The following is a 20,461-nucleotide window of genomic DNA, read 5'->3' as shown; positions in this document are numbered from 1 at the left end:
TAGCATCCGGTGTCCAGCAAACCACAGAGTGTCCATGTCACTCAGAAAAATAAGGTTTCATGCGCACCACGTGCACAGTCTCAGGCAGGTCGTGACGGCGCCTCGAGCAGGATGGGCTGTCAGGAACGACTTCATAGTTGACGTCGCTAAGGCGTCGTAGAACCTTGTACGGCCCGAAGTATCGGCGCAGAAGTTTCTCCGCGAGGCCTCGGTGGCGTACTGGAGCCCAAACCCATACTCTCTGGCCGGGCTGGTAGACGACACATCGATGGTGTTGATTGTAACGTCGGGCATCACAGTCTTGCTGACTGGCTATGCGAACGCGCGCGAGCTGTCTTGCTTCTTCGGCGTGCTCTGTAAAATCTGCGGCGTCAGTCTCGGAATCGCTGGAATCACGAGGAAGCATAGCATCCAGCATTGTAGTTACTTCTCGACCATGGAGGAGACTGAATGGCGTCATTCTTGTTGTTTCTTGCCGAACCGTATTATAAGCAAACGTTACATAGGGTAATATTTGGTCCCAGTTCTTGTGTTCCACATCGACATACATGCACAGCATGTCTGCGAGAGTCTTGTTGAGGCGCTCCGTAAGTCCATTGCTTTGCGGGTGATAGGCGGTCGTCCTTCTGTGTGCCGTGCCACTGAGGGTGAGTACATTTCGCAAAAGTTCAGCCGTGAACGCGGTTCCCCTGTCGGTTACGATGACCGCTGGAGCACCGTGCCTCAGGACGACGTTTTTGATGAAGAACTGTGCGGCCTCGGCTGCTGTGCTGCTAGGAAGTGCCTTGGTTTCAGCATATCGCGGGAGGTAATCTGTCGCTACTATGATCCATTTATTTCCAGCAGCAGATATTGGGAATGGGCCCAAAAGGTCCATCCCAATTTGTGCAAACGGTATTTCCGGTACTGGAACGAGATGTAATAATCCGGCAGGTTTTGTAGGTGGCACTTTTCGTCGCTGACAGTCAAGGCACGTTCGACTTCATCTGTGCTGCGAGCCGTGGCCAGTAATACTTCTCTTTGATCCGTGTTAATGTTCTTGTGAAGCCTAAGTGACCTGAGATAGCTTCGTCGTGACAGGCCTGCAAAATTTCATTGCGGAGAGGTTTAGGGACGACTAGCAGATATTTTTTCCCTGTTGAAGAGAAGTTCCTCCTAAAAAGAACACTGTTGCGTAGGCAGAATGATGACACGTGCCTTGAGAACAATCTGGGCTTGTTTGTGGTGCGGCCTTCTAAGAAATCAATAAGTGACGCGAGCTCCTGGTCCTCTTGCTGTTGTTGAGAGATGGTGGCCGCATGAACAACTCCCAAAAAACCTGCGGATTCGTCATCGTCTCCGCCTGACGACTCAATTGGCGATCTGGAAAGGCAGTCAGCGTCTAAGTGCTGCCTTCCCGATTTATAGACCACTGTCATATCGTACTCTTGAAGCCGTAGGCTCCAGCGTGCCAAACGTGCAGATGGATCTTTCATGTTGGTCAACCAAAAGAGAGAATGGTGGTCACTTATAACTTGAAATGGGCGGCCGTATATGTACGGGTGGAACTTGGTAACTGCCCATACTACAGCCAAGCATTCCTTCTCTGTGGTAGAGTAGTTCGACTCGGCACGTGAAAATGTTCTACTCGCGTAAGCGATGACTCGCTCAGCGCCGTCTTGCCGTTGAACAAGGACGGTGCCTAGACCTACGTTGCTGGCATCGGTGTGGATCATTGTCGGCGCATCCACGTCAAAGTGGGCAAGAACAGGCGGAGTTTGTAGGCAGTGCCGCAACTCGTTAAATGCCGCCTCCTGCTCCTCGCCCCACACAAACGTGACATCTTCTCTAGTTAAGCAGGTGAGCGGTGAGGCGATGCGTGCAAAACCCGCAATAAATCGCTGGTAATATGCGCATAGGCCCAGGAAGCGTCTGACTGCCTTTTTGTCTCTAGGCCTTGAAAATTTTGCGACGGCTGCGATTTTCTCAGGATCAGGTCTGACACCTGTGTGACTTACTACGTGACCCAAAAACTGTAGTTCTTCATAGCCAAAGTGGCACTTTTCAGGTTTTAAGGTAAACCCAGCGGACCGTATGGCTTGAAGAACCGACCGTAGCCGTCTGAGATGTTCATCAAATGTGGCAGAATAAACAATGACATCGTCTAGGTAGACTAAGCAAGTCTTCCACTTAAGGTCTGAGAGAACAGCATCCATTAGTCTTTGGAACGTGGCTGGGGCGGAACACAAACCAAAAGGGAGAACTTTGAATTCATAGAGCCCCTCAGGCGTTACAAAAGCCGTCTTTTCGCGATCCCGCTCATCGACCTCTATTTGCCAGTATCCACTCTTTAAGTCCATCGATGATAAGTAGCGTGCATGCCGTAGCCTGTCGAGGGAATCGTCGATGCGTGGTAAGGGATACACATCTTTTTTTTGTAACCCGATTGAGCTTTCGATAATCGATACAAAACCGCAGGCTACCATCCTTCTTCTTAACGAGTACCACGGGCGATGCCCAAGGGCTTTTTGACGGCTGGATGACATCATCTTCTAGCATTTTCTTGACTTGCTGCTGTATTGCTTCCCGCTCTTTCTCAGCCACGTGATACGGATGCTGTCGGATGGGTATTGCTGCTTCCTCCGTAATGATGCGGTGTTTCATCAGTGGAGTTTGATGTACTCGGGAGGTTGTAGAGAAGCAGTCCTTAAAATTGTCAAGCAGTTCCCTGAGACTTTGTTTCTGTTGCGGCGCTAGACTTGGGTCTACATCGACGACGGGTGCATGTGGCATCGTATCGGTGGTTGATTCCTCTTTTACAGCAAAGCAGTGTTGAACGTGGTCAATTTCATCAAAGTACGCCACAGCGGTGCCTTTGCTGATGTGCCGGCGTTCATTGGTAAAATTTGTCAGAAGTATCTCTGTGCGACCACCGATTAGGCTGACGATACCGCGAGCGATGGCAACACCTTTATGGAACAGAAGTGCAGTTAGTTGTTCGGCTACACCGTCCTTGTTAAATTGTTCTCCGCAACTGACGGAGACAAGACTGCGTGATAGTGGTGGTATGCAGACGCCGTCGTCGGCGACACGTAACAATGTACGTTGGCGCTCTTCATCTTGGCTCGTGTCTGTACTAGTTGACAAGGTTATCTCGCCATCCCGTATGTTAACCACGACGCCGTACTCCCGCAAGAAGTCCATTCTAAGGATGAGGGATCTGCAGCACTCTTCTAAAATAATAAAACTGGCGACAAAAGCTGTATTTCCTATCTGGAGTCGTGCAGTACATGTTCCTATAGGTGTCATTATCTGGCCCCCGGCATTTCGAATATAAGGGCCCATCCATTGCATTTTGACTTTGTGAAGCCGGTCTGCTAACTGCTCACTCATTATCGAAAAGTCTGCACCAGTATCAGCTAAAGCTGTCACGTCGTGCCCATCGATCGATAAGAGTAGGTCGGCACTCACAAATTCACCGGCGTTCCGTTTCTCCGGGTTGCTCTGCTCGTTTCTCTGTAATGTTGGGGGACTTTCAGCGGTTCGACGACTTGCAACCTTCCCCCCGGAGGTCGCCGATTTCAGTTTCCCCGCCGTGGGCTTTGCGAGCGGTCTCTCACCACGTCGGCGAAACTGCGACGGTTCGGTGAAGAATAACACAACGGAGACGGCGAGCGCGACCGGAGATTAGCTGAGCTGCCTTGTTCCCGAGTGACACTGTCGTCGAAGCGTCGATGTCTCTCTGGAAACTGCCGTGGAGTGGCAGGTGATATTTCCTGGGTGCCACCCTGGCGATGAGGGCAAAAACGATAAATATGCCCTGGTTCGCCACATTGAAAACACAATGGTCGGCTATCAGCGGTGCGCTGTACGTCGGTCCTGCGAAGCTGGGGTCGCCTGAAATGCTCCCTCTGTATCCAGGCAGCAATGGGTGGCTGCTGGTGGTATCATATATATATATATATCATATTATATATCAAACTATTTTGCGATCACTTTTGAGTTCGATATATCTGGGTTCGACTGTATTGTAATTCCATTTGATATTTCACTTTTTGCAACACTGTTCGTCTCATATTCAATCTATGCTGAAGTTCCACTATTAACATCCGAGGTTTTTGGTGTCCTATTGTGTATATAACTGCCGTGGCATGCAAATGCCATTAGGTTTTCCAGATTCACTCTCCAGACTACAGCTTAAAGCTACAGCTTAAAGTAAATATAAAGATAAGAATTTTGCACCGTTTGTTTAAAAAACTTTCTGTGCTGACTCTGGCTACAGCTAGGTTGGCAAAACTAGAAAATTAGGGAGATGACTAACAGAGCACAAGCGTGATGCTGAGAACAACCATCTGTCCTCCGACACACTCACAAAGCATGTACACAAGTGTAAGTGTGTAATTAACTGAGACTGCAGCTTAGTTATAGCCCTTCCCCCCCCTCCCTAAAAAAAATATTAATTATAAATGAGTAATCACTCGAGTCATTACTTCACAAGCAACCCACAAGCTCACGAACTGGATGGATCGCACCATGCACCAATGCTGTTCCTCATTATTACGTCATATGCTGCATATTTAAACTGGCAATGACAAAGTGTCCGCTGTATTGTGAACAAGAAACTTGTATGGGTTCCGAAATGTCAGCTAACTTTTGACTTGGTCAGTGACCAAGTCATACATACACATGAGTGTATGTGTTAGTTTTTCTTAACGTACCACTTGACCGGGTCAGTTTTTTATTGAACTCTTGACTAATTACACATGCCCCGTGTTTCAGTGGTGCGATGGAGTCGTATGTGCAGACTGTGCGTCAGCGGCAGGGCAAGGAGTTTGCACCGGTCTACCCCATCATGAAAGAAATCCTTGAGAAGGCCATGGCCCAGGCCTGATGTTGCTTCACTCTCATTGTGACTGACTCTTTGATTGAATCCTGGTGAAGGTGTTGTACAGCTCTGATCTTTTCACGCAGTGGCATGCTTTGCTAACGAAATAAAGGTGCAATCGAGATTGCTTCTCGTTGCACAAAGAACTCCTGGTAGACAATATGTTAACTGGGTGGACAGACACTATTTGTGGTGGAATGAAATGTGAACGAGAAACTTCAAATGTATAGACGAAATCAGAGTATTGTGCTTGGGTAGGTGAGATATTAGTATATATATAATTAAGGCCACTAATACTGGTGCACTTTCGATTGCAGTCGAGCCCGATCTGGATCAAAATTCTCGACTGCGATTGGCTCCCTTCGGCACCTTGTGCAAAGGAGCCAATTGCTACTCGGAAATTCGATCCTGATGGGCCCGATGCTGATCAAAACTGTGTTGTGTATTGACGTAGTCTCCCTGTCCAATCGAATTCACATGGACACAATAAAGCAAGTGCACCCTATAGCAAGAAAGTAAAGGTCAGTTGCTCTAAGAAAGTAAAATTCACTGCCTTAACAAGGAATGACTCGCCCTTACTTTCTTTCACTACTGTGTGCATATGTGTGATATGGTAAGTGGCCCTCACAGCCTGTTGCATTATTTTCTTGCTTACTATTATTTTTTTACATGGACCAGTCAAGTGCTGTTTTTGTGCTGTGTACTGAAACAAAGCTCAGCCAGCCATTGTCGGCAATGGACAGCTGGCCTTCCTTGCGACAGGGCGTACGCATGGACAACACAGAGAAGCACGTGGTCCGGTTGTGAGGGAGTGGCCAGATTGTGAAGTAGTCGGTGGCTTCAATGACAAAGCAAGGCTCACCAGATAAAAGCTGATACAACTGAAGTTTCAATAAATCATCGTTCTGTATGCTTTCTATGGGTCGTTTTTAAGAATGAAATGCTTTTAGCTCCTGTTGTCGGTGACCTTCAAGTGGCACGGAGCCAAAAGCCAGAGCCGTTATACAGGCACTCAAGACAAGAGTGGAGTGAGAACATCCGGGCAACCAGTGAAAACTTAAGAAAATGCGGTCTCTGGCCCCCATACCTTTGTACAGGGCCGCATTGTATAAGCTGATTACTGCCCAAACAAACTGAAAAAAATGTTTCTTCTGAGTTCTTCCTTATGCTTGTTCACAATATCACTCAAGCTGTAATTTCGAGTATGCTGAACTTTTATTGTCATTTCCAATAACGACGTTAAAAAGGCACATATAGGGCATCATGCACTTCATTGTCATCTTTTGGCGTCAGCAGTCAGTGGGTTCTGCGGTGCGGGTTTTGCGTCACCTCAAGAGATGACGCCACGCAGTGCGGCGCCTTCTTTAGGCACTGCTTCTACCTGTTGCGGTGGCTTAGCAGTTATGGTGTTGCACTGCTGAGCACGAGCTCGTGGCATCAAATCCCGACCACAGCGGCCACATTTCGATGGAGGCAAAATGCAAGAATGCCTGTGTCCCTTGCATTGAGGCACTCTAAAGATCCCCTGCTGGTCAAAATTAATCCGTAGTCCCCCACTACAGCGTGCCTCATAACCAAATTGTAGTTTTGGCACATACTAAAATCCCAGAATTCAATTCATTCTTATAGCTGGGCAGTGCGCTCTGTCTCCCTGGCGTCTTTCGCTGCCTATTGTGCGGCCTTAAGCCAGTTTTCTTCTAGCTGGGCAGCGTCCATATGGACCAGCACACAGTGTGGCGTGGTAGGTGTGGTTTGGTGGGGTGTAGTGGGGTGTGCCATAGCCAACGTGCACTACACACCTATTTCAAGATTGTGGCTCACCCGCCGTGGTTGCTCAGTGGCTATGGTGTTGGGCTGCTGAGCACGAGGTCGCGGGATCGAATCCCGGCCACGGCGGCCGCATTTCGATGGGGACAAAATGCGAAAACACCCGTGTGCTTAGATTTAGGTGCACGTTAAAGAACCCCAGGTGGTCAAAATTTCCAGAGTCCTCCACTACGGTGTGCCTCATAATCGGAAAGTGGTTTTGGCACGTAAAACCCCAAATAGTATTATTAAGATTGTGGCTGGTATCATCTCCAACCAGTCTGCTTTGCCAGTTGCCATTTCATGCTTACATCTACTCTCAATTACGGGAGAGCCAGCAATTTTTATTTTGTAGTGATAAGGCACAATAACTATGGCACTGAATGGTTTGGTTACACAGTGTCAGCGAAACAGTAGTGTTTGCAGATCACTGGTGTTTGTGCCTCTAGGTTACCATTGCAAAACTGTTAACTATTCTCACTATCTCGTAGCGTGTTTTTCTGGTTGTTTTTATCTCTCTCCCGCTCATTGGCTTCCTTTCCAAGATGTATTCTGACGAGGCTGGATTATGACATTTTAGTCCCCATAAAGGGTCATTAAACACATATCTAGAAGTCAAGATAAAGTGATAGATTAATGTTCCAAGGTGCGCAATGCACTGCTTTTGCTAAGAACAGAATTTTCATAAACAAGAAAATGGCACAAACACAGAAGAAGGTTGACTGCAATGTGAGTAGGCCGTACGAACTTCCATTATGTAACATGTCCCATTAGAATCAATAAACTATCAGCTGCCGATACAAAGTTATGTTGCATTTCAACATGAAGCAAATTGCAGTCTAGTCAACTTGAACGGACGTTAATGTGACTGCAGTTATGTGGATGCTTGAGTCAGAGTCACGCTGCTGCCATTGGAATCGATGTCAGTGCTGTTGTGCTGTCCTGCTATCGATGGCACACATGCAGCTCATGCGCGTGTAGTGTTGGAAGGCCTCCAGAGGCACGCAGCACATTTGGCCGCAAAAGTGGCAAAGCCAAGTGCATGCACCATTGTGCTCTGCAGCCACGCACATTGGCATTTCTGCTGGAGTTTCTGTGTGCAAACCACACTGCGGCACATACGCTGGTCTGAACGCAGTGGACAGCGAACGTCAAGATGTAGTCGCCAACAGTTCTCATTCATTCTCATCTCTCGCACCGTTGAGGGGTGCGACACGTGCGAAGCTGCTGGCAGCACTCCTCATCACACCTGCGTTGTGAGGTGCTTTTGCTGCAATGCCAAACTTCGCTATGCTTTCAATACTTCAGTTTTTAAGCTACACTGACTTTTTTTTTTTTTTGCAGAAAGATATTCACGGGGGATGCATTTTTAACAGTGCTCACTAGGCACTATTTGCAAGGGTGCCTCTATGCAGAAGCATGTGCATTTATGCATATGCTTATTTATGCATATTTATGCATATGCACAACCATTTGTGGGGGTACGGCGCCCCCTTTGAACTACTACTCGATTGCAGTTATATCCATGCTGATGATTTGCAATATATTCAAGATTTTTAAACACAGCCATTTGAGCAGCCATTGGCATTGCATTTACTATAATAAGTGGACTAAATTGTATATTAAAATATTTGATTTACTGTTATACATTTTTCATGCATTTACACACTCCCAACTGCTAACACTATTCAGTTACGAAGAGGCAGCATCAAGAACGTCGACCACACACAAGCTTTTTTCAAGTTCATTTATTCAGTATTTGATGGTCATATTTGAATAGATACATGCACTGCTAAATTTTTTTTTTTTTTTCACATACAGTCACTCATTCCTGGCTCATTTGTGACCGCCATTAACTGCCTGGCATCACAACCGTCACGGACAGCAGTTTCATTGGCATATACGTAAAGATGCGTTTTCACTGAAAAGGCACACATTGCACTTGGAGCATTATCTAGCACATACATAATATAACCACTCAACTGTATTCCATGGTCTCTCGTAAAGCACACATGAGCAATAAATACATTCTTTTTTTTTTTTAAGATGTGTAGAAACTAGCTTTCTTTGTCATGAGTCTGCTGACTTTGTTTTGCCTTGGACAGAGTTTACCACTTCGCATCTTGGGACAAGTCTTGTGAGACTTCTGTGGATAAGTGTGGCAGAAGACGTACATTATATCTTGTGGCAAGCCATTTACGACTGTGTAACGTTCAAATAGTACGAAGACGGCAGAGACGGACATGTGCCGGCTGTGTATGGAAGAAAGGAAAGGAGAGTTTCTGGAAGTAGTCTTATGGCTGCTGAAACCCATAAGACCGTTACATGTGACAAAAATAATATATTCGGTTGCATCCAATGTATGTTATAAACAAACATTTGTTACATGCTGATATTGTCAAGAAACATTTCAGATTTACTTTGTTAAAGTATCTGTGCCCATTATGGAGAGGTTTGAGTGTAACAGGGATGTATGTGTGATAGTGATTACTATGGATACTTGCGATGCATAGTATATGTGAGGTGACGTTGCTGATGTGTTCCATTAAACTGGCTTTATTTTGAAGCAGTGCACATGGTGTGTGGTTCATGCCATGCAGCAGTGTCCAGAGAACCAGCTCACACGTGCTAGCAAGCTTCATGAAAATGGCCAGGTAAACTTAAACCGGAAGTGGCATTGGAAGTACATTCACTAGCCACATGGGCTTGTGTTGCTAAAACAGGGCCTGCAGTTAAACGTATGCGTCACACAAGCCGTGTCAACTGTATTTACATGAACTTTATTCAAACGAGAAGTAGGTTCCACGCTTGTCACCAAGAATCCTGAGCTTAATGCACAGCTGCAAGCATCTATGTGGCTGCTGTTTGGTTCCCATGACCGAGCAGCAAGGAATGAGTGATGGTGTGGCTTTCGCTTTTGAGAAGGCAGCTAATTGAACTTCTTGAACATATGGTACGTGAAAATGATGAGTATGATACCACAAGCCAAATACATTGCAATAATGTGCAATAACATTGTCGCTGTCTTGCAGCCATCATTCTTTTTGGCTTGGGGACAGCAGAGAAAATACTACTGATACAACAGTGACAATGTTACAAAATAAGGAGTTGCTTTAAAGGCCCACATAAGACTAAAATGAATTTGAACTTTCTTTGCACAGTATGATATACATGGGCTTGTTTTCATCTTATGTAGATTACATTGATCCATATTGTTGAACATACCACTGGAATTGTCTAGGCACATTGTACTGAGCCATCGTTCTTATGAACATTAGTTCCAAGAATGTTGCCTTGGTCAGCAGTGCCTTTTATTCCGCTGTTTAAATGTAACGCACTTGGATAACTCCTGAGGTGCTTTCATTTTGCTTGGGCATCTTTGGCATGTTGCCCATATCAAAATCTCTAGCCACCATGCACTCGGTATTCGCTATGCATCAACAAAAAGAAAGAAAGAAAGAAAAAAAAACGAAAGGAGCACTCGAGATGAATTCCGCATTGATGCACACATCATTCCGTTTTCCCTGAACAAACTTCCGGCTATCATGCTGCTTTGCGAGGGTTGGCACAACTTTCCGGTCTTTCTGAAACATTTATGTTTCCGTAGGTGTGTTTACCAGTCATTCTTACTAGAAGAGGGACGCAGCAACCTAAGATGCAGTCTTGTGCTAGCCTGGAGGACGAGCCATCTTCCCTGTTTTTCGTGACCGAGGATTAAAATTAATGAGGTGCCGGGATAAGCAAACGGCTCTCTGGCACGGTAGGATACATGGCGAAGGAATACGTGTGCTTGCATGATCGCACTCCCTCTTGGCTAAAGCCAGCACTAACTTCCACAGTAGTGAAATAGAATATGGCTAAAGGGAACAGCGCTCATTGCCGGTCCTCGTTGTGGGATGTTCATTAATGTGGCAGTCATTACCACAATGTAAATGTAAAGGCCATTCTGCTGAGCATAATGTTGTGTATTTTCCTTGGCCAAGGACTTGCGTGAATCTGAGAAGAAAAATGCAAGAACAAAACTCCAACTAAGTTCATGCCTCTTGTGTCCCATCTATTCCAATGATATTTCATTCAGAGCAGGGACTGGATTTTATACAATTTCTGTGCATTATGGTGGACGTACCATGCTCTGACATCCATTTTAGATATTGCAGATGCTGGTCAACCCTATTACACACAAGAGTAACGGTTTCTTATGGTTATCAGACACAGAAAAAAGATATTTGATTGTGGCAGCAAAAATACATGCCCCATGTACATTTTTGGCATTCCACAGATTGCAAATCGTATCTAGAAGAAACCCTAAAGGTGCGTTTATGGTGCACTTTTTCATTTCAACTGTGTCCTTCCAATTGTAGTACACTCAGTTTATTTATATAGTTGAAGTCAGCTAGCTCTTCAACTACCATTTATGTAAGGATGAGATCTTTCCTACATTTGTCAGGAGTTCCATGTGGACCTCTGCTGCCAGCTATCCTTTTTAACAGTGCTACTGTTGATCACTTGGTACGGCACAAGCAGCACTACATGGTGCAGCAGTACGAGAATGCTGAGGTTTCTGAACAATACTGTCGCGTAACAATACCTGGATGGAACACAATCCTCCAATAGGCGCACTAGATTGCACTTTAAGTCACCAGGTGGCTTTGACTATTATCATCATCACCGGGAGTGCTGCAACTGCAGGCAGGGTCGGCATGACCGGAAGTGGCCGCCGCGCGAAACACCGATGGCCCGGATGACTAGACGGGTTTTTGTGAGTCGCGGATGTGGCGGCGGGCGTCACGGGTATTGCCAGTAGGACAGGTCCGGTCGAGGTATGCTCTCACAGGGCACCTCTGGGTTGCTGCACACAAGGTAGATGGACATGTGATATACCTCGTGCTTACCTGTGGACGTACCTACTCCCTCATAAAATATTAGATACTTTTTACATGAAGCAGAAACGCTTGTTTAAATGCATACAAAAAATCACCGGCCAAGCACTCCGCACATATGGTTAGCCAGCGAAGCTGAAACATGTGGCCCCGGTGTTATCACTGGGTTAATCCCGACGGTTCATTGAACGACAGCTTGGTAGGCCGCCGCATCCTCGGTATGCAGTTGCTGCTTGCGCTCGGCTGCATGAGCCTGTTCTTGTGCCTGGGATGCAGCATCGGCACGGGATAGATGAGTTCGTTTCCGGTTCTGCTCGCGGTGTTGCTGATCGAAAGCTGCCTGCTCCTCAGGAGTAGGTATGACGCGTGGCCTACCTATTTCGGAGCCGGAGAGAAACTGCTGCGCGCGTGCTTGGTTGCGACGGAGAACGACGATGTCACTACTGGCGCAGCCAATCGCGAGCCTCTTGCGCCGGAGGAGTTTTCGACGTACAGGCGACAGATGGACGGATGGACGAATCAGATAGCCCATATACAGCTTTGCTCAAAAAAGAATCCATGTAGCTGAGGCATACAATATTAGTTTTAGTACTGCGTAGAAGTGTACCAGAACATATAGCATTAATAGGCGCGCCTGGTAGCACTACTCTTGCTGCTAAACCACTGGCTCACGCTCGAATTGAGCATAGAGATAGCATTTTGCTGTCAGTTTGGTTTAATACCACGTTTTCGGGCATTACTTACTAGTTTTTTTTCCACGATAAATATGACATGGGTTCCGTCTGTGGCGAAGCCAGTTGCAGCGCTCTCATATGGGTATCCATTCCTCCTCCTCGAAACTTGCTGCTAGTTTTTTACGCAACAATTCACCGTGTCCTGACTTGATGCTTTTTTTCCTCGTTTATCTGGGAAGGAACAGTCCGTGATAATACCTTGAACCTAGAGGCAACAATTTTCGTATGCAGTCGTGCCAGCCAATTGGGAATGAGAATCGCAGGTACGCGTTTTAGAGAATGAAGAGACCGCTTCAATTCTAGCTGCTAATTTTCTCGTGGTCCTTCGGTGCTAAGCGGTCCTAACGGTGCTAAGCGGTCCTTTGAGTTTAGCGCTGCGAGTAATGTACCATCCTTTTCAAAAGATGAAGCGCCAACGTTAACCTAACCAAACGTGGCCGAAACGCAGACACAATAATCCTCACGGCGTTACCGCTGTGAGAATACGCCGCGCCACGCTAACGCCTTTTACGCTAACCTAACCTAAGCTAACGTAACCTAGACCTAAGCTAACCTAACCAACGTGGACGATACGCAAAGTCAATAATCCTCAAGGCGTGACATCAGGCAGTGGCATGCAACCGCGGTTGCTAAGGCGCTGTGCATTTATTTCACTCAAAAGAGACCACTCAAAAATGCTCCTGAAAGGTGGCGGACAGCAGCATACGAAAAACCTGCCAAGAGCGAACATACTGCTCCAGGAGAGCAGCCCGGGCCTCTGCTACGGCCCCTATACTGCTCCCCCGGAAAAGTCAGTGATGTGTTTTTCAAGGTAGAGCGCCGTAAGGGACGAGAAAGGTTTAATCCGGCATGACTGACTCAGCACCAGGGCTGCACGCGCGAGAAAGTCCGTCTGACGTAGCTTCAGACACAGCGATCACCAAATGGGGCGTCCGTGCCCACTGCCTCACCGCGCGGGCAGCCAGCGTCGGAGTGTAAACAAACTCGACCCCACTCCGCAATGCCGGCACGCCTAGGGGACAAACGCATACAATACGAGCAAAGAAACTTCTCCTACGTAGTGCCGAAGTAGGCAAAGTCATATTCAAGGAGCAAAAGCCCCCACATTTTCTCTCTCGCACCTGCGAATAAACGTCGGGCGCCTCCGAAAGTGCCACGCCCCGCTGTACTTACTAGCATTTGTAAAAACGCACCCTGCTCCCTCAACGCATGTGTGCCCTTTCGCCCGCTCTGCTACGCCGAGGAGAGCTCGTGCTGAGAGCGAGAGTGAGGGTGACTATGCGTCGCAGCGATACCCTCTCCCCTCACGAAACACTTGGCGCGCTAGCGCTGCAGCACGTGATCTCTCTCGCCCGCTCTGCCCCGTCGAGGTGCAGCTCGTGACGTGGCGTCGCAGCCAATGATTGCGAGTTTATAGGAGCCTTTTCGCTGTTACAGAGAACAGACGCCGGCTTTTTCGCTCAATGGGCCCCCCATTTGGCGCTTCCTCATCAATATTCCCCACGTGGGAGCGGCGCGCAGCTCGGCCCTAGGGCAGGGCTTCTCAGGACCTTGTCAGTAAGGTTCCTTGTCGGTATCTCTGTCATCAAAATTGTGTGCCTTGCACAATTCGACAAATGTTAAAATTTTACAGAAAAGCGCATTGCCGTTGCTGTTAATATGTTCACATTGTGGCAAAATTGTAAGAGACCAAATCTTAAATGGAACATAAATCCATTTCACGGCACATCTTGAATTAGTATTACTAGAAACTGTTACTAGACAGTTTCTAGCAAAATTTTTGCTTTTGAGTACTGGCTGAATTCAGTTCCGCAATTACGTGTCTCACAAAGCCACCAAGTGAAAAGTTATTTAGTGAAAAAATCTCAGTCAGTCCGTCGATGCTGTGAAGGTCGGCTAGCAAAAATTATTTTATCTCGAATAATCAGAGGCAGTTGCTGTTGGAACGTGCAGTATATAGCTTGAGCATGATATCGTGCTCAGACACAATGTAGCGCAGTGACTGCAAGTGACAGTGTGATGTAATCAAGAGGAATGGGCCATCTAATTTGTCCCTTATTGGTTTGCATTTGATGGCCGATGGTAACACGTGTGCTGCTTATATGAGACATTCGTACGCCTTTTCTGGGTCCTCCCGTGTCCTATGGTGCTGAGAGGCAAGTGACGGGAGACGTGCCTTGACAGATTGTACCATCGGCTTGCTATTTAGAACAAAAAGCTTCAAGGCCACTACTCCCAAAAGAACTCCGCGCAGACGGCTTTCTCTGCGACGCTCATGTTCCTTGGGTCTACGGGCCCACATAACACACGTTGAGAACGCCACCTGCTGCTGTTGGATTATATAGGCGGTTTAATCCGTTTCTGAGCCTCACCAGTTTTAATGCGGTTAGCATATTCTTTGGGAACTTCGCCCAGTTTGCGGTATATTTGTCCATATCTAACCTATTTCACGCCAACTTGGGTTCCTGGGTTTGTGTAGCTCGGTTATGTGCCGCTCTTCAGTTACAAAAGAATAAACTCCCTTTAAAATTTAACCGCTACCGGGCGAAATCGAACGCGCATCATATATATTCAGGCAATCTTGTTTGAATATATATTCAGACGCACGCCACGCGTGAACTTCACGGTGCCGCCACTAGATGGCGCAGCGTGTCCAGAGTTTGGAAACGTGAAAGAGGAGCCCAGCTGCAGTACACGCCTCATACATGACGCATTACTGCGGTGGCATTACATTGTGTCGCTATATTGCTTCAGTGTTAATCGCATTAACGTCAACAGTCATCCAGAGCTGGTTTCTGCCGGTATTTTGAAGACAAGGTCTTCTTAGATGACTTCACACGGGTTTGGATTATCTAGGTATCGTGTAACCACTCTCAGGAATAAAAATAATCAACGGTCTTGAATATAAGGTCTTCTTAGATGACTTCACACGGGTTTGGATTATCTACGTATCGTGTAACCACTCCCAAGAATAAAAAACAATGGTCTTCCAGAGTGTCAGAGAGCCCGAAAGAAGTAACAAAATGTACGTCTCAACGAATACGAAGCCACAATTAGTCGCCGAGTAGGTAAAATTAACGGTACGGGCGTAATTAGTGCAAAAATAGTCGAAAATTAACCACATAGCACTATACCCCTGTAAAGGGTGCACCGCCGTAGCCAGAGACATGTCGCGGCAAAGCCGCCGTACGACATACTTTGGGAAAATGGAGCGAGTTCGCTTGGACTAAGCAGGGCTCGCGCGAGGCGATGGTGCGCTGAAGGCGGCTTCGGCGGTGCCTACAAGAAGTGAGAATGAGCCCCAGAGTAGGTAAAATTAACGGTACGGATGTAATTAGCGCAAAAACAGTGTCGAAAATTAACCACATTGCACCATAGACTGCACTGTACCCGGGATCGCCTCACCCGGCTTTTTGTTCAAACAAAGAAAACGTCAAACAAGCGTCCACGCTTAAGAAGACGAGCTCGGCGTAATTGCGCGTCAAATACGATACGAATAAGATACAAAATGATTGAATAATGAACATTAAAGAGAGACAGAATGGAAATACATAATCAAAAGAGTGAAACGCGATAGCATTCAAAGATCCCTGACTGCTTTCTCACGCTTCCCGGCAACTGCAGCGTATGTAACTGTATTGTGTACCTGGAAACGCTAGCGGCGAACGCTATGCACGAAGGCGGATTTTCTGGTACAAACGCGGCCGCTTGCATGGGTCGCGATGCGGCGGCGGCGAACGCCATCTGGAAGTATTTCAAGAAAACTGGCCCGGCGCTCTGTGGACTCCGAGATATTCACGCGCCGGAGCGCGCAAATGGCGGACGCTGTGTCCGATTTATGAATGGTAGAAACGCTGGAAAAGGTGTTTGAGTTTTCGCGTAAAAGAATTATGTTTTCTCGTATATTCAAATTACAATCCGACGCTACCATGTCTGTAGGTTGTGTCTAAGTCGTACTTTACGATTTTTTCTACGTACTTTAGCTTGAGAAATACAATAGGTTCAGTAGCTTCCTTGCGCCACATGAAGGGCCTGGGTGTGGGTGGTTCGAAACTATATTGCCGAAACGACGTCGACACCGGATTTTCTGGGACACGGGACCCTTACGCTGTCGCGTTAAAATGCAATCGTATCATTTTAATCATAGCGTACGGCGACCTTGTTTTTAGTGAGTGTCGGCACTTGGTTTACCCAGTCTTATTTTAGTATGATAGCAATTATATGGGCATTCCAGGCGAATTTTCGCCGTCGCCGTAATGTTCCATATAAAGTACAAACCCCATGTAAGCGATTTCGCGCGCGACGGCGACAAGTGACGTGACGGAGCTGGCGGTCGCGTCCGTTCGTCGCCTACAAGTTGAATTTCACGCAAGCGACGGCTTTGAGCGACGGCTCTCCAGTGTTGCCGGTACGTGGGCAGCAAATAAGCACCGAAACTTGCGTGACGCATGCTCTAATAACTTAAGTGAAATTCGGTCCTTCGCTTGTTCCGTGCGACAACCTGTAGTACATCACCGATGTACATCCTGTCCGGCTTCGCATTATTGGCTAGTCTCTAATACCACTTCCGGGAGACCAGCGACGAATTCTAGGTTTCCAGAACCGAGCGACCGAGTGACAAGAACAAGCGATTTGGTCGCGCGATGGCCCGTTTCGTCGCTCGAAGCCGTCGCTCGTCGCTGTCCCTCACAAAGTCGGCCACATGGGGGTTTGGGCTTGAAAACAGAGCGCGATAAGAACTTATCGCACGCCGCATGCTGTAGGTATGAGGGAAAGCGCGCGAGGGTGAGTCGAGAAGGATTGTGGATTGATGTGCTTCGTCTTGCCGCGCGCCGGAAGTGGGAAGATCACGTGATCAAACGCGCGCGTGCGCTAAATCGCTGGACGGGGGGGGGGGCGGGGGGAGGGGTTGTTGAGCGCATCTCCTCCTCTATCCCGACCGTGGCTTTCCGCGCGGCTGAGCGCAGATAGGGGCCACGCGCCAAATCTAGGAGTTAATCTCTGATGGGGGCAAAGAACGGGGGGGGGGCGGGGGGGGGGGTGAGGTGCAGTTAGTGGCGAGATGGCTGGTGGCTGCATGCGCGCTGCATTCCCGCGCCCATAGTGTTGGAGGTCACGCAATCTTAATTTTCCGAGACGTGGTGAAGCGAGACGCAGCGCGAATCGTTCAATCCCCGATGCTGGCGCTCTTAATCACGCTAGCGTTGTAACAGCGAATGTTCGTTGTGATCGAGTGAGATCTGTTGTTTGCCTATATCTGTGCACGTGACACCATGATTGTTAATTTAACTATAGTCAGCGAATGCTCACTGCCGTGTATAGGGCCGATAAAGCTACGAAACTTACTTTTGTGTAGTTGTCTAATACTTTGCTATTGCTATCAATCCTTCAGCTTTTAGGAGAGACCGCGGGTTTTAGTACCTTTTACACCTTCCCACCGGGCCGGCATAGCGATCCAGAACACGAGAGAGAAAAAAAATGAGTTGTATTACTAAATTAAACAATACCAAGAGAACCACTCTAACCGCGACAGCCAGAAATGACGCGAAACATTGAAGACCAGAGGTGATGCCGATTTGAAGCTCCCTCCCCGGCTTGCCATCACTTCACGGGTTTTGACGGTCTCTGGTGGGGCCTGGTTAACTTTTTTTGCCGGCTAAACGTTGTATACTAAAAGAATCGAAGAGTGTACACAGCAAGTTTCGAGAACATTTGCTGCCCCTCAACGGCCCAAATATGGAAACACACATCGAAATCCGTGACGTCACACTGACGTACCGGCGTTAGCTAGTTTCCGACGCGAAATTCAGCAACTGAGAGCTTGGTCTTCGCTTTCTCTTCTCGTATCGTATCGGCATCACCTCCGGTCTTCAATGTTTCGCGTCTTTTCTGGCTGTCGCGGTTAGAGTGGTTCTCTTGGTATTGTTTAATTTAGTAATACAACTTATTTTTTTTTCTCTTTCGTGTTCTGGATCGCTATGCCGGCCCGGTGGGAAGGTGTAAAAGGTACTAAAACCCGCGGTCTCTCCTAAAAGCTGAAATTTGCTAAGAGGAAGTTCTGGAAGTATGCTTTATCAGCCTAAGTTGATTTCGTATTTCCATTTAGCGTCTCTATATTTCACCGCTTTTGTATACTCTCTCTCTCTCTCTAATTCGCGTTTCGGTTCACGTTCGTGTACTCACTCTGCCAACTCCGGGCGGAACATGGTCCTGGTCTGGACCGAGGTGAGCGAGTAGCAGTTGTCACAGAGGATGTGTGCCAGCGTCGTCTTGCGGATCTCCTGCACTTGTTCTGCGAGGAAAAAAAGAACGGAGCTGTAGGGGGCGGCACCGAGTATGTGGACCGTAAAAAGCGGCTTAGTAAGCTGCACAGTCGGGCACCGACCTTTATTGCAAAAAAAATAAATAAAATAATATTGCATGCATCGTCCTCAATCGTCATCCTATCCAACCCCGCTTCGTTGTATTACAGAAGTAGCAGGGATAAGTTGTACGCCAGCACATATTTCAACTGACCGGTCGAAAAAAGGAGATTGTCTAATCTCTGGAGCGGTCGGCTGAAAGAAGAACGTTGACGGCGCTTGGTTCAGGTGTGTCAGGAATGCGCAGGCGTTTCCTATCGTGCTTTCTGTAACATGCAAATTTCTTCGTTTTGCCCCAATATTTGAATCCTTGTATGCATCGATGTCTTTTTACCGACTGTATTTTGTTATAAATTGTACCTTATGCCACCCCCGCCCCATCACCCTATGCCTCTTCGTAGACCTGTGACTGTACAGGACCGACTGTACAGGACCGACTCCACACATTTGACGAACTTGTCCTTGCGCTTCTTTTGCACCCAATCTTGTGACAGGCACTGGAATTGGTCATTCTGCGCGGTTTTTGAAGCTCTTCAGGAGCAAGTTAGCGCTCGTGTGTCTTCCATTTTATTTGACTGTCCTGGTTTGGTTGTAAGCTTTAAGCTTTTTAGTCATGCCTATTTACCATGAGACTTTTCTTTACATCTTTTATGACTAAGCTTCGCATTATCACATGGTGCTCTCTCTTAGTCTTTTTTCTACGCTACATGTAGGGCATACACATGTTCATCTTGATGGGAGCGTGGGCCTATGCGGTATTTTCGCTAGGATTTGGAAACGACACGATAAGCTGAAATATGTAGCATACAGAATAGTGCGACGCACCATTCTGTGCACCTTGGGCACTTACTTTTCTAACATGCCACGTCAAAGAATACGAGGTGCGCGAGACCGTTGTCTGGTCAGACAGAGAGAGGGAAGGAGAGAGATGTGTGAGGGCGTCCTCACCTGCCGCGAAGGACCCGGCTTGTCCCTCGTGCTCGTAGTAGAACCGGTCACCGAACTTGAGCCGACGGAACTGCGTTCCCAGGATGCAGGCGAACGTGGGACCGACCAGGCCGCCCTGGACGCTGGTCTCCGTGATGCCGCCCGTGAACAGGTCGATGTCCGTCACGTCGCTGCGAGAGATAGGGAGAGCCGCCGATACAGAGAGACGGACATTGAAAACTGTACAGACAGATAGCAGAGACAAAAATAGTATATTGACAGTACATATAGGTATACTGATACGTTGACACATATATAACCAGACCGATCTGTAGAAGCATATATATATATAGGTAGATGGTATTCGTGTTATGCCGACCTCGCCCCACACATGTACGCGAGTTGCTTAATATGGTCGCTATCCACTGTACACCGGACCCGTGTTCATGTACTGTCCAACATACGTGGCGCAGACCGTTTCCACTCACTCGTAGAGCGTGCTGTACAGCTGCACGACGTGCGCGGGCGTGTACTGGAGCAGGTCCTCGAAGGTGGTGGCCTGGTAGCCCGTGCAGTACTGCAGGTAGTCCACGTACGGCCGCAGACCGTGCTCGCGGCCTCGCTGCAGGTTGAGCGCGATCAGGTCCAGACCGTACGAGTCGTTGCGAAGTCGGTACAGGTGGTGGGTGACGCCCTCCGTGATGAAGCTGCACGCGCGAGAGAGGCCTTTGTGAGCGCGGAGCAGGACCAGTTGTGGGTCGCCGGGTCGCGCGTCCCTGGTCTGCCACATATCGCCTGCTATAGGATTGACAGCAGCCACTTATAACTGAGCACATCGTTATCTGAGTCCACATAGGTTACGTGCAAAAACGCCGGCGTGAAGCGTAA

At 47.7% G+C, this 20,461-nt stretch overlaps 1 protein-coding gene and 1 pseudogene across 2 annotated transcripts in view; one reads left to right on the top strand and one right to left on the bottom strand.

Annotated features, from left to right (window-relative positions):
* Window positions 1-5,774, top strand: part of fws (Conserved oligomeric Golgi complex subunit 5 four way stop) — a 56,943-nt gene extending 51,169 nt beyond the window's left edge. The window contains exons 19-20 of one of the 2 annotated variants that reach the window (XR_012830772.1): window positions 4,759-4,920; window positions 5,543-5,774. Coding sequence is in view for 1 of the 2 variants with exons in the window: in XM_075704240.1 (XP_075560355.1) it covers window positions 4,759-4,870 (112 nt within the window). In the remaining variant the exon portion in view is untranslated. Of the gene's footprint in view, window positions 1-4,758 lie in introns of both variants that reach the window. The other variant, XM_075704240.1, reaches the window with a different exon arrangement.
* Window positions 5,775-8,411: 2,637 nt separating this feature from the next.
* The window catches only part of LOC142592675 (salivary peroxidase/catechol oxidase-like), a 69,899-nt pseudogene continuing 57,849 nt past the window's right edge, over window positions 8,412-20,461 (bottom strand).

The sequence above is a fragment of the Dermacentor variabilis genome, chromosome 9 (assembly GCF_050947875.1).
Source record: "Dermacentor variabilis isolate Ectoservices chromosome 9, ASM5094787v1, whole genome shotgun sequence".
NCBI classification, from domain to species: domain Eukaryota; kingdom Metazoa; phylum Arthropoda; class Arachnida; order Ixodida; family Ixodidae; genus Dermacentor; species Dermacentor variabilis.
This window is presented reverse-complemented; position numbering and strand designations above follow the sequence as displayed.